Source organism: Ornithorhynchus anatinus, chromosome X1 (genome assembly GCF_004115215.2).
Source record: "Ornithorhynchus anatinus isolate Pmale09 chromosome X1, mOrnAna1.pri.v4, whole genome shotgun sequence".
Classification (NCBI taxonomy): Eukaryota; Metazoa; Chordata; class Mammalia; order Monotremata; family Ornithorhynchidae; genus Ornithorhynchus; species Ornithorhynchus anatinus.
This window is the reverse complement of record NC_041749.1, coordinates 80800918-80814089: the sequence shown is the minus strand read 5'-3', so window position 1 is coordinate 80814089 and position 13172 is coordinate 80800918. Positions and strand designations below refer to the sequence as shown.

The 13172-nt window shown below is 60.5% G+C and overlaps 2 protein-coding genes across 3 annotated transcripts in view; one reads left to right on the top strand and one right to left on the bottom strand.

Annotated features, from left to right (window-relative positions):
• The first annotated feature begins 932 nt into the window (after positions 1-932).
• Positions 933-6304, top strand: ACD (ACD shelterin complex subunit and telomerase recruitment factor). Its single transcript, XM_029051181.2, has 13 exons — positions 933-1158; positions 1436-1576; positions 1834-1955; positions 2930-3020; positions 3184-3263; positions 3424-3495; positions 4050-4084; positions 4313-4467; positions 4637-4730; positions 4834-5004; positions 5278-5681; positions 5800-5891; positions 6094-6304. Exons 2-13 carry the CDS (start codon positions 1472-1474, stop codon positions 6158-6160), a joined length of 1488 nt encoding a protein of 495 aa, XP_028907014.1. The 5' UTR covers positions 933-1158; positions 1436-1471; the 3' UTR covers positions 6161-6304.
• CARMIL2 (capping protein regulator and myosin 1 linker 2) overlaps positions 6269-13172 on the bottom strand; it is a 24460-nt gene continuing 17556 nt past the window's right edge. The window contains exons 31-40 of one of the 2 annotated variants that reach the window (XM_029051177.1): positions 12651-12922; positions 9555-9652; positions 8894-9260; positions 8387-8503; positions 7983-8019; positions 7621-7692; positions 7172-7447; positions 6863-6970; positions 6633-6728; positions 6269-6491 (exon numbers count right to left, since the gene is read on the bottom strand). In XM_029051177.1, coding sequence (XP_028907010.1) covers positions 6319-6491; positions 6633-6728; positions 6863-6970; positions 7172-7447; positions 7621-7692; positions 7983-8019; positions 8387-8503; positions 8894-9260; positions 9555-9652; positions 12651-12922 — 1616 coding nt within the window. In that variant the 3' untranslated portion in view covers positions 6269-6318. The remainder of the gene's footprint in view (positions 6492-6632; positions 6729-6862; positions 6971-7171; positions 7448-7620; positions 7693-7982; positions 8020-8386; positions 8504-8893; positions 9261-9554; positions 9653-12650; positions 12923-13172) is intronic. The other variant, XM_029051180.1, reaches the window with a different exon arrangement.

Genomic DNA, 13172 nt, shown 5'->3' with positions numbered 1-13172 from the left:
CTCCCAGCCCCACAGCATTTATGTCCCTATCTGTAATTGATTTATTTCTATTAATTGTCTCCCCCTCTGATAATAATAATAATAATAATAATAATAATGATGGTATTTGTTAAGCGCTTACTATGTACCACGTCCTCCCGCGGTCCTGGAACGCCCTCCCTCCTCACCTCTGCCAAACTATCTTCCCCTCTTCAAAACCCTACTTAAAGCTCACCTCCTCCAAGAGGCCGTCTCAGACTGAGCTCCCCTTTTCCCTCTGCTCCCTCTACCCCCCCCCCCTCAGCTAAGCCCTCTTTTCCCCCCTTTCCCTCTGCTCCTCCCCTTCTCCTTTCCCTCTGCTCCTCCCCTTCTCCCTTCCCATCCTCTCAGCACTGTACTCGTCCGCTCAACTGTATATGTTTTCATCACCCTATTTATTTTGTTAATGAGATGTACATCACCTTGATTCTATTCATTTGCTATTGTTTTAATGAGATGTTCATCCCCTTTATCCTATTTATTGCCATTGTTCTCGTCTGTCCGTCTCCCCCGATTAGACTGTAAGCCCGTCAAAGAGCAGGGACTGTCTCTATCTGTTCCCGATTTGTACATTCCAAGCGCTTAGTACAGTGCTCTGCACATAGTAAGCTCTCAAAAAATACTATTGAATGAATGAATGAATATTATGTGCCAAGCGCTGTTCTAAGCGCTGACTGTAGACTGTAGACGGGACTGTCAGCCCGTTGTGGGCAGGGGATGTGTCTGTTTATTGTGCTAGTGTACCCTCCCCAGCGCTTAGTACAGTGCTGTGCATCCAGTGAGCGCTCAAGCGCTAGGATTGACTGAGTGAGCCAACGGGCTCCCCCGTCGGCCAGACTGGGAAGTGCAGGGAGGCGGGGCGGCGGACGGCGGGCTAGACTTCCGCTTCCGCTTCCCCGGCCCCGACCCCGTTTCCTCTTCCTGGGGTCGGGGGAGGGGCGAGCGGCCGCGGTCGTCGATTTTATGGGAACCAGGATCGGCTCGGCTTTAGCAGGTTAGCTTCGGCACCCGAGGGCGCAACGGCACTCGGACCTGGCCGGAGGACCGCTCATTCGGCCGCGGATAGGAGCCCCTCCGCCCAGTACGACTTCAGATAGGCCCGCAACGAGCGACTGGGCCTTCCCCGCATCGTCCCCCTAGGTGAGTGAGGATCTCGGGGCCGGAGGGAGGACCAGGGGAACACCGGGGACGGGTCCCGCCCGGGGTGTCTACCCGTGAGCGGGGGAGGGGAGAGTGCCACCGGTTCGGGCACCCGCACACCCAGGACGCGAGGGGAGGGAGGAGGAGTGGCTTGGAGGGGAGCATATGCACCAGGGACCCGGGTGTCCTTAGATGCGGTTCAGACACAGGGCCCTTAACTCCGATAACCTGGCCGGAGGGGCTCTCGCTTCCCTTCCTCTCTCCCCTTTGTCCGCAGGGACTTCTAGCCCCACTCCCATATACCTTTCCGCCAATGGCCTTTTCGGGGAACCTTGCCCTGCAGCCCTGGATCCAGGAGTTGCTGCTGAACTCCAACGGATGCTGGTCCGACAGACCCCTGCCTGGGCAGTTGCTGGAGGTGAGGGGATGGAAGGAGGGGGGCCCGGGGTGGCTCCGGAGGACCCTTGCCTCTGGCAGGGAGGCAGGGGGACTAACCGAGTTAGTCTCTGGAGGAACTAGCCCGATCACCTGTGGAGTCTAGGCCTCGTACCCTGTCTCAGTTCTCCACCTTTACCGTGGTGGGAGCATGACACTCCGCGCTCTGTAAATACGATTAATTGATCAGCAAGAGGGATGTAGGAAGGGTCACTGATCTAACGTATATGTGATGAGCAGGTTATACAGGATGCCGAAGGGGCCAAAAAGTGGCCAGGTTCGGAGGATGTGGTACGTGTATCCGATGGAGTCAGCTGTGTCTGTTGCTTAATAACCGGGGAAGCCACAAGCAGTACGTCCTGGTGAGTAGTGGTACCTTGGGGCGTGTGCGATGGGCAGGGGTGGAAGGTTTTTTTTTTTTTTAAAAAGAAGAGTATTGTCTGTGCACCCATGAGGTCATGCAGGTTACATCGGGGATGCAGAGGAACGTGCTGACACCCTGAGCTGAAACGGGGCTAATGTAAAAATCAGAAGAGGGGCCGCTGGGGGGTGGAGACCCAGTGCTTCGGCCTCTCCCTGGCTCCCATCTGTCAGGCAGGAGGCAGAAACCCCCAGGAAGGGACCCTGCCCCTCTCCTACTTGCCCTGCACCCAGAACGGTTCTCCCCGCCTCCAGCTGGGAGCGTGGGCTTGGGCCGAACCAACAGTTTCCCGGTTGGAGACAGAGCCACAGTTTGGGTTGGACAAAGGCCAGACAGCTGCTTGAACCCAAAGTGTGTGAGGATTCTGGGAAACTGAGGCAGGGAGTGCCAAGCGCCATCCTGGTGGGTCTCGGGGCTACTCTCCCTCCACAGAAAGTTCTCCACTCACATCCCCTAACCGCTGCTCAGTGGCCAGCGGCGGTGCGAGAGGGAGGAGGGAGTGAGCGGGCTGTTGACGCCTCCTTGGCCCCGGAAGCAGCACGGTGGCTTGGGGCAGGGTGGGGGTCAGGGAGCGTGGCAAGGGTGTGATAGGTTACCGAGCGACTGGGTGGGTGATGAGGTGGGGGTGGAGGGGACGGGCTGAATCAGTCCGGGCTGGAGAGAGGCCCTGTGGGGCCACCGGGTCACCTCCAACCCATTGCCCTAGCAAGGCTCACACTCCATGTGTTCGCCACCCCGCACCTCCCTCCCATGGCAGTGGGAAGGAAGAATGGCGCGGCCGGGGCAAAGCGAGGTTCGGTGCCTCTGAACCATTCCCTCCGGAACACCTGTGCCGCCTCTTATCTGCTTGCCAGAGCTGTCTTCCAGTTAGTCCCAGTTTCCTCTCACTGTCAGTGACGGGCTTGGTCCTCACAGGGAGGAGAAGCAGTTTGGATTCCGACGAGCAGTGGGACAACTGATTGTGTTGCAGGAGTACACGGTTTCTCTCCGGGAGGGGCCTCGCCTGGTGAGTGGAGGGGAAGTGCTGAGGGGAGAGCCCAGCAGGACAGACAGAGGAGCTCGTTGACGGGAGGGACCAGCATACTAGCCTGAGGGGAGGGGTGTGCAAAGAGGGAAGGAGCCGATTTCTGTTGTTGTGCCTAACCCAGCCATCCCACAATCTCCTTCAGGAGGACTGGGAGTTCTATCTGACTGTCCACAGTTTCAGCCTGTTGCCTCTAGAGCAACCCCGGCAGGTGCTGACTGACTGGTAAAGCATTGTTTTCTTCCCTCTCTGCTGTCTCATGGGCCTTGTCACCCCCTTCCCCATGTCCTTGGCTTAATCCCCTTTCCTGGAGGCAGGGGTCCCCATTTTCCGTGACGGGTTGGTCTCCCTGGGGGAAGAGGTGTTAAAGTCCTTGTGTCCCCAGGAGATGGAGTTCTGGGATTTGTGACAGTAAAGAGGACCCCACGATACGCAAGCGACTGGACGAGCTGTGGCAGTGAGTGGGGCTCGGGGGCAAGGAGAAGGCTGGGGGGTGTCTCCCTAAAGATCCCAGCACCAAGCTCTGGACCTCAAGACTCTCCAGCTCGTAGCCTGGTGTGGTCCACTCTGAGGGAGAGGGGTCACCCCAAGGGTGAAATTCATTACCACAGGAAGTTACGCAGGCAGATGATACAGATGGCTTCCAGAAGAATTTGAGTGAGTGATCCGTAAGTGGGTGGTTAAAGGGCAAGCTAGGAGTGTTACAAGATTCCAACTACCCATCAGGATGGGTGGCAAGTGGCCCGTTTCTGTGATCAGAGGTAGAAGACTCGTTGGATAGACAACCGTTCGTGGTCGGTATTAGCAGTGCTTTTGGTCTTTCCCTCTAGGGTTTGTCTTCTCGCACTAGATTGGAAACTCCTCGAAGACAGGGATTGTGTCTAACTCTCTTGTACTCTTCCAAGCACTTATCCCCTGGGCAGAGCCCTGGACCAAGGGCCCAATAAATACCACTGATGGATCTTAGGGCGTGCCTCCCCAGCCGTGCCAAACTCTGCTCTTCCCTTGTAGAAAACAGCTCCAAGAGAGAAACCTTCCCAGTTCAGGTACTTAGGGACCTATAGGGACTGGGAAAGGGGAGTTTGAAAATCCCTAAGGTGGGGCATTTGGGGGACCTTGACTGTTAAGAGCAGCAGAGCTGTGGTGGTTGAACCAGGGGTGGGGTGGGGGAGCTGGTGAGGGGGAAGAATTCCTAGGGTGAGATTCTCTTGTTGCCATGGAGGTCCATTCCTTAGCAACTCCCAGCCCTTCCCTGCTTCCCTTTCCCCTCATAGGCACTGCGTTGTCCCAGCTGCTAGAGGAGATGCATGAAGGCCAGCGTGAGGTGCTGACCCAGCTAGCCCAGGATTGCCTGGACTTGCAAGAGCCAGAAGGGGCCCCCGAAAAAGTACTCTCTACCCAGTGGGCAGTTGCCCGCAGGAACGCCAAGGTCAGTCTTGGGGATGGGAACTGCAGAAATTGGAAGCCAAGAGCTGGGTGGGTTCCCAGGTTGGGAGTGGAATGTCAGAGGGAAACGATGTCCCTCCAGGGCCCTTGCACTCTTCTCCTCCCCGCCCAGGACTTGAACAGGGCCATGTCCTTTTCTCTACCCCAACAAGGGAGAAGCTGTCTTCACTGTCCCGGCTCTGCGGCTATGCACCGACGAGGAAGAGGAGGCGGCTCTTGGCTTCCTGGGGGCAGATCACGCCCCAGGTTGGGTTTGGGGCCGGAGCCCCCGGTGCTGGGACAGTGGTGGGCACAGCTGTCTTTTCCCAGGTCTCTGGTAAGAGGGTGAATGGCTGTTTTTTCCCGCTAGGATCCCCTCAAGACTTGGAGTGCCATTTTTTGCTCCCGAGCCCAGATAGGACCTCTAGCCACCCCTGGACTCTGCACCCCTGCCTCTCCCTCACGCTGACCACCTCCTCCTCCTCCTGTTCGTCCTCCTCCACCTCCTCCTGTTCCTGTGCCGCCTCCTCTTCCTCTGATGGTGAGTAGTGGAGGGGAGGAAGGCATGACGGCCATCCTCCAGAGGCAGCAGGAACCCAGGTACTTTCGGGGAATGAGAGTGGGGCCGTTCCTGTGGAGAGGAGCCTGTAAAAGGGGTTGGAGTCATCACAACTTCTCTTGGCCCTAGCTAGTGACTCTCTCTGGCCAGAATAGTGGCTAGAGGTATTTGGCCTGGCCTGAGGCCTACTTCCTCCTCTTCCTCCTCCTCTCGCAGGGGAGTCTTTTCTCTGAGTGTGGTGGTGTCTATTTCCAGAAGCCCTGCTCTTGGCGGCCATCGCTGAAGCAAGCCGTGCGTCCCAGGACAGCCGCCGCTCTGACATCGTCGCATCTCCCAAGCAGACATCCTCTTCGTTTAGGCCTGTGCCCTCCATGGGCCGGGCCCAGAGCGCCAGGGACCCCGTTGTGCTCTCTGCCGGTTACGCCAGGGGCCGAAGCCCTGTCCTCCCTGCTTGGGGGCAGGTTTCTAGGGGGCAAATAGCAACAGGAGGCAGAGCCCAGGGTGTGGGTCCGCCAGGAACCAAGAGACCCGGGGGCCTGATGCCCATGCTGGAGTTTGTGGGCCACAGGAATGTCAAGAGGGTCTGGGACACTGCACCTGATGGGCCCGAAACAGCTGCTCCTCCCCCGGAGAATCTCCCCCAGGGCAGCCCAGCCAGGGTGAGATGCCATTGGATATCGTGCGGGGTTGGCCTGCGTGGGTAACTGGCCTGGGCTGGGGGAGGACAAAGTGGAAACACCATCTCTTCTTACCTCTCTTCCCCCCCCCCCCCCCCAGGCCCCTCCACAGCATCACAAGGATGGCTCCTCCTTCCAGTACCACTACCCTGTCCCCTCTACTCAGCTTTGCACTGAAGTCAGGGCCACCAGGTGAGTTACCTCCCCACCCCTCCCACCCCATGGAGTCATGAGGCCAGAACGACCTCAGTGTTCTCATTTGCAATCCAGCCACAGCTGTGGAGTTCATGGGCCTAGGCTCCATTTTTCCAAAAGTGCTCCGTTCCAGAGCTAGCCCCTCCCCCCCACCCCTCGCCCCCTTGCCCCCCCTGACCTGGGCTTCTGCTCTCTCCAGGATCACTAAAGAGCTTCTGGCCTGGGCCTGTCAGGTCCTGACGGAGCAGGAGCCAGCTGAGGCCTAACCTGATGGGTGTGCACTCCCAAATTGGGCTGGAGACAGGGGTGAAGACCTGCTCTGTCTCGTTCCTATTTTCTCCCCTCCCACCAGTCAGGGGGCTCATCCCAGGGCAGTCAGTTTAGTTTTTTAATAAAATAATCTCATGCGGCATCGGTGTCAGTGTCAGGGGTCAGGGAGGGCAGGGCTCTCTGCTCTTTGGTTGGTGCCAGTGAGCAGAGGACTGGTGGGGGGAGGCTGTAGCCCAGGAGGCAGCTCTCCGGCTGGGGGTGCCCCGCCCACGGGGGCATCTGGCTCCTCGGGCCCCGGCCGGTGATGCTCCGGATCCAGGGCTGAACCTGCGAGGCATAAGGGAGCAGCCGGGGTGAAATGAGCCCTCACCCTGAGGGGGCACCCCTTAGCTGGACCTTAGGTTCCAGCCCCAGCGTTGGTCGTCGTCCCCACCCGGCCCTCTGCAACCTGCCATCCCACCATCTTACCCAGACCCAACGAGGGGGAAGCCGCAGGTGAGACCTCAACTCGGGGTCGGCGTTTGAGGACAGGTGAGCGCTGGAGCCGCATAGGCACCTGACTCTCTGCAATGAGAAATGAGGCTGCAGCAAGGGTGAAAAGAGGGCCAGAGGAGCACAGCTGGGCATGGGGACTGGGACCCGACCTCCCTCGGGCCCTCAGAGAGGATTGGCTGGGGGGAAGAAAGGCGCCAGCTCACCATCCGGCACCGTCCCATAGGCCGGTGTCTGGAACTGCTCCTCGTGCACAGACACGGCTCGCCGGGCGGCTGGAGCCCTTCCCCATATGTGGGGAGTCAGTCGATTGTCTGCGGGGGAACAGAGATGTGAGCCCTTCCTGGTCCAGTCCATTGCCTCCCACCTCCTGCGAGGCCCTGTAGTCAGATGTATGTGGAACAGGGGCAAGTGGCAGGAGGCGGTGAGGGCAGAGGGAAACCATGTTAGTATGGGTGACTTCCCAGGCCCACAGGCACATCCCTGCCCCTCTACCTGTGCCTTTTCCACCATACCTTCACTCCAGGCCTCTGGGCCCAACTGCCGGGGGGGCCTTGTGTCCCCGGCGTTGCTGGTCCTGCGAGCGGGGGAGCCCCGAGACAGGCTGGGATGGAGGGGACTAGGCTCTGGCTGCAGCAGAGCAGGGCAGCGAGCAGGGGAGGGAGTCCGAGAGGGTGATGCGGCCCGTTCCCAGCCCCTCCCCCGTAGCTCTGCGTTCAGCTGCTGCCCCAGCACCTTCCAGCCCCCCTGACCAGCCCCCCGGCTCCCTGGGACCAGGCGGCATGACGGGTCTGCAAAGAAGGGAGGTTAGCAGGGGAGGAGTGGGTTAGCCAGGGGAGTACAACAGCAGGGCTACTTTACTCCCCCACCCCTTGAACTCCCCACATTCCCACACCCGATTTCCCTATTCCTGAGGCATTCCTCAGCCCCCCACACCCCGACCCAAGCCGCCTCCAGCCTGTACCTGCAGAGACTGAGTGGGTGCGGGACTTGAGCAAGAGGGGCGGGGACTCAGTCGAGCTGTCCATGATGTCACCTAGAAGACCTTGGAGCTAAGCAGCCCAGCTCACTAGCCTCTACCCTCCTCCCAATCTCCTTGACATGTGACTCTTTCCCCATTCTAGCGCCAGATAGAACGATCTCTGTCCATCTGGTTTCCCCTCCCCCTCCCCTGCCAACTCACCAGCCCTGACTCCTGGGGCAAAAGTGGCCGGGGGAGTCATTGGTAGGTCTCCCTGCACTGCCAGCTTCTTGGTTCAGATCTGCCCCCACCCCTCCTGCAGCTCAGCCGGTGCACCACCCCACCCCACCCCAGACCCCACTCACCATCGGAGCCAGCCTTCTTGATCTCCCCATCTTTGCACTGTGGGAGAGTGAGGAGTAGGGGGTGGGAGGACAAGACCATAAGCACTGTATTATTGGGGCAGACCAATGCTCATTCTAACACAGGATGCGTGGAGGAACTGTGGGATGGTTGCCCTCCTTGACATGAACCCTCAAGGGAAGGAAGGGAGGGGGAGAGAGAAGGGGGGGACCATCCGACATCCCAAAATATCCCTCTGGTAACTCATGGATCACTGGTTCACAAACTGATCTGAGCCTCTCTTGAACCTGCTGCCGCTTTTCAGGACCATCTCTGACCGTTCAGCTGAGAGAGTCGGTTCCCAGCCCCGGGACCCCTACCCGACCCCGCCCCTTCCTCCAGGGGGCCTGCTCCCCGCCCCCCTCACCTGCTTTCTTTTGGCCTCGGCCCCGCTTCGGCCCATGCCAATACGCTGGAGCATCACCTGCACCCGTTGCTCAAACGAGGGGGGCAGCTCCGTATCCCCCCGCTCCAGAGGCCGCCGCTGTAGGGGAAATGGGGATCGTAGGGAGGGGGGATCCAGTCCTAGGACCCTCCTCCCACCCACAGCTTAGCTTGGATCTAAGCGATCCTGGGGTGGCTTTCCTCTTTCTCGCCTCCCCCCTGCCCCCCCCCCCCCCCCCCCGTCAATTGTCCTTGCCTTGTGCTGTCACATAAGGGGACATGAAAGGTTAGAGAGGTCCTGTCTGCTCCACCCCCCCCAAATTGGGAGGCAGGTTGGGGGGGGGGGTCGTGTGCTGCCTTTAGCCGCTGCCCCCTCCCCACACATAATGGGGCATAAAAGAGCTGGGTCACTCCTTCTGGGACTGGGGGGAGGGGCCGAGGGGAGAAACGGGAACAAGGCGAAGTGGGGGACGCGGGTGGGGAGTCTCACCTTGTCTGGCCGCACCCCCAATGCCTCCTCCTCGTCCCCAGGCAGCAGGATCAGGGATTGGGCTTTGCCATCACGGGCATAGCGGGGCCGACTCCGACGGGCGGGGTCAGGGGTGCTGCTGGGCCCTCCCTCAGAGCCCCCCACCTCATCCCCACGGCCGGGCCGGCTGGGCGGCCGGAGCAGGTCAGTGAGCGTGGCCTTGCGGCCCCGGGCAGCCCCAGGGCTCCCTTCTGGCTCGGTCCGGCTGCCCCCACCCCGCGCTGACCGCGGCTTCCTGAAGGCGAACAAGGTCCCCAGCTTCTTCCGAAGCGTGCGGCCACTCGGGGGCGGGCCAGTGTGGTCCGGGGGCGCGCCCAAGGTGGACAGGCTGTGGGGGGACATGCCCGGGAGCTCCATTGGGGGGCCCACAGCCCCTGCTCGCCCACCCCAGCCTGTGTCCCCTGCCTCCCGCCTGCAGCCAGTCCCAGCAGGTGGGGGGACAGCCCCCACTTCGACCCTCCCTCCCCACGTGGGGCCATTTGGGCCAGAGAGCAGGCGAGCAGGGGCTGAGCTCTCCCCGGGGTACCTGGGGCACTTAGAGCTCCTCCAGCATCCCCACCCAGTCCCTCCCCCACCAGCCAGTCACCAACCCACTCACTTGCCCCCCCACCCTGTCACTCACAGCCGCTCCCGCTGTATCACCCTCCGGGAGAAGAACTCCTCCACACCCTCATCCACCCGTGTGCTTGCCCCGTTCTCCTCGGGGACAGCCGGGGGCACCTGGGAGTAAATGGAAACCTTCCTGGGATCTGAGCCTCTGGCCAAGGACAGCTTCCCCAGCTGGTGGACCGCAGCTTCCCATGGCTGGCCCTCGTTCGGCCTTAGGGAGTGCCACCTGCTAAGCCCGGGCCTGGGAGGAGGGGATAGCCAAGGGGCCAATCCCCGACATTTCCTGAAGCCTCGGGGGCGGGGGGAAGGGACTGGCTTCCCTGGGTCTGGCCAGCAAGGCTGGGCGCCAGGGGTGGGCTGTGTGTGTTTTGGGGTGGGGGGTCAGGAGGTGATCCTGGGAAGATGAGAAGAAACACATCCATACACTTACGGACACACATGCATGCGGTCCCAGGCGCGCGCGCGCACACACACACGGTTAACCACACTCTTCCCCCTCATCCGAGGGAATCTGCCAGTGAAGTTCCCTGCAGTCTCTGTCTCCTCCTCCTCCTCCCCCCTCCCCTCATGCTGCGTCAGACTCCCGGCATCTCCTCCAACCCCCTCCACCACGACTTCCTTCCTGCAGTGCCCAGCTGACAGTCTTCCTCCAGCTGGCCCGAAGGGCCATCCCGAGCAGACCCAACTGGATACAGGCACCGCCCACCCCCAACCACTCCACACCAACCCTCCACGCACTCTGAAGGAAGAATCATCCTAGACTACGGGTAGCTGGAGGGCAGGAGCAGCAGAGGAGAAGGCGCTCACCCCCTCTCCCCCGCAAGGACCAGAGTGTCTAAAGAAGACAGCTGGTCTGAGCTGGCAAGGGATGAGAGGGAGTGCTCCTGGGAATCGGTGGATCAGACTCTGGGGTAGTTCTCTAAAACCGAAGGGAAAATTGGATTTGGACTTCAGAGTGAAAATGGGAGGTTGAGGGGTGGCTGAGAAAAAGCAGATGCCGTGGGGGAGGGGAGGGGAGACCGGACTGGGGGTGGGAAGGGGCTCAAGGCAGAAAACCTGGGGAAGATCCACAGCCAGAGGAAACCTGTCTCCACCTCACCTCCGGGATTGGGTCCGGGGAGTGCGGAATGGGTGCTCCCTGTCTGGGGTTTTGTCTCATCTTCCCAAAGCTCCAACCCTCTCAACTACCCCTAGACAAACCACTCTGTAGCTACAGAGGGTCCTAGCTGGTGGGTACTTCTCCCCCCCAATCCACTCCACCTCCAGTTTGCAGAGCTGTGCTCATACCCCCGCCACTCCCACCCTGCAGAGTTCTCCCCTCTCCCCAGAACTCTGCAACAAGCTATCTGGGTTTCGGTTGAGACCCAGAAATGGGCAGCTTGGGGTCGCCAGGGCCCCGCTTCAAGGAAGTCAGCCAACTGAGGGGAGGGCGGGGGACAGGACTTCTGCTTCTCTTCCTGCCTCAGCCCCTGGGTGCCTTGGCGGGCAGCTTTCTGGAGCTTCCCTCTTCCCCCGGCCACCACCTCCCCTCAGCACCCCAACACACACACACACCACATTCTACCACGGGGCCAAGGTTACAAGGAGAGTGGAACTTCCTGGGTTCAGTTTTCCTGCCCTTGGGCCAAGGTGCCCCCAGCAAGCAGGGAGGGTGAGCATAGGAAGGAGTTCGAGACGGAAGCTGCTTCTAGTCCCCGCTCCATTCCCTCCACTCCCTCCCACCAACCACCACCACGGGCTGTAACTGCCTCCATCTACCCCAAGACCCTGAGCAGCTGAGTCCTGTATCCAAGTCCTACTGCAGGTGTCCAGGGCATATGAGCATAGCCCCCCCTCTCAGGTGCTCACAAGGACTTTCTCATGATCCCACCGATTCCCTTCACTCTTGAGAGCTCCTGCTAGGGGGGGCCAGTTGCAGGTGTTCCGAAGTTGCCCCTCCCTGTCCTGAGCCCCCTCGACCATTCCTTTCTGGGAAACGGGAAAACTATCCGGGAAAACTTCTGGTGCCTTGGCCAGTTCCAGCCCCAGCACCTGCAGCATCTCCCTCGGGACCTCGGCTCCCTCGCCCAGCTCGCTCCCCCGCCCAACCCTCTTCCCGGTACCCGGCTGCAGTTCTCCATCTGTAGGAGGGGCAGGGGCTGGGCCTGGGGCTGGGAGGGACCTGGTCTGTCCCCGGCAGATTCAGCCGAGGGCATTAGAAGCCAGTGGGTCCCGGCCCAGCAGGGGAGCCACGAAACCAGCATTTTCAATACTGCCTATTCCAGGGGAGAGGGAACTAGGACACTCTCTTCGGGGCCAACCACCGAGGATAAGCAGCCACGGGTGCGCGCGCGCGCACACACACACACACACACACACACGCATATGGACATTTAGACACACCCAGAGCCCCAGACACACATAGACACAAACATAGACACATGTAATAATAACAACGATGGTATTTTTTAAATGCTTACTATATGTGTCAAGCACTGTACTAAGCACTGAGGTAGATACTCTACACCCACTAACAGAGATAGACACATAGAGAAAACACACACACACACCACCCCCAACTGAGAAGCAGCAAGATACACCCAAAGACCGAGCAATATGCACTCGTACAGATACAGTCTAGGACACGTTCAGGCAGAGATGCAGACACACAGATACATAAATAAATGCACGCAGGCGGACACCATCACACATACAGCAGACTCAAAGACACGCTCACATAGACGCATACACGCTCACCACCACAGAAACGCTCACAGAAATATCCAGATACATACAAAGTTCCAAAATGCAACATACACGACCAACGCACACATAGGCAGAGAAAGCCAGGCACGGATTGCATACGGGCTGAGATTGCCGAAGAGACGCACAGACCCAGATATTCAGACATGCACATACAGACACACGCACCTGCCCGCACTCCCCTCCCCGAACTTTGCTCCCCCACAACCCCCAGCCTGTTACCAAGGCAACGCCGAGCCCGGCTGCACCCCCCACCCCCAAGCCTCAGGGGTTCGGAGATGCTGCAGGGAACTGGGAGGTGGGGGGCGGCGGCCGTTCCACGCTGAGCGGGGGCGGGGGGGCGGGGGGAGGGCTCGGGGCTACTCACATGGAAGCGGCCGGGCGGCTGCCGGTGCTGACGGCGAGGTCTGGGCCTGGCCCGGGTCGGGTGGTCCAGGACCGGGCCCGGCGCTGGCAAGTCCATAGGGGGCTGCGGGGCTGCGGGGCTGCCGGCGGCGGTGACGGGGCCGGGGCCGGTGGGGGCCGGGGGAGGGCGGGATCTGCCAGGGGAGCAGCTGACTGACAGCCCCGCCGGCTGCCCGCCCGCTGGCTCCGCATCTTCCTCCGGAGCCAACGCCGGCTCCAGCTCCTCCGACGGACCTACGGGCAGGGTGGGGGGAGTGCAGGCTGAACGGGAGTGGGGGGAAGCCAAGCCCCGCCCCGCCCAGGCGCCCCCTCCCTCTGCTCCCTTCTTGCTGGGCGCCTCCCCTCCCCCTCTCTCCCCCACCCAGTGACATTTGCCATGTGTTCTAGGCGGAGGAGCGGATCAGTTCTCCCTCCCCGTCTTCCTCCTCCATCTCCTTTTCTTCCTTCCCCCATCCTGTCTCCTTCCCAGTCTTCCTATTCCCCC

What these genes read in the sequence shown, in the direction of transcription:
- ACD (XM_029051181.2), top strand. Translation starts at nt 1,472, where the DNA reads ATGGCCTTTTCGGGGAACCTTGCCCTGCAGCCCTGGATCCAGGAGTTG. An exon ending in CGGCAGGTGCTGACTGACTG is followed by an intron (nt 3,264 to 3,423) that starts GTAAAGCATTGT and finishes TTGTGTCCCCAG; the next exon opens with GAGATGGAGTTCTGGGATTT. An exon ending in TTGCCCGCAGGAACGCCAAG is followed by an intron (nt 4,468 to 4,636) that starts GTCAGTCTTGGG and finishes TACCCCAACAAG; the next exon opens with GGAGAAGCTGTCTTCACTGT.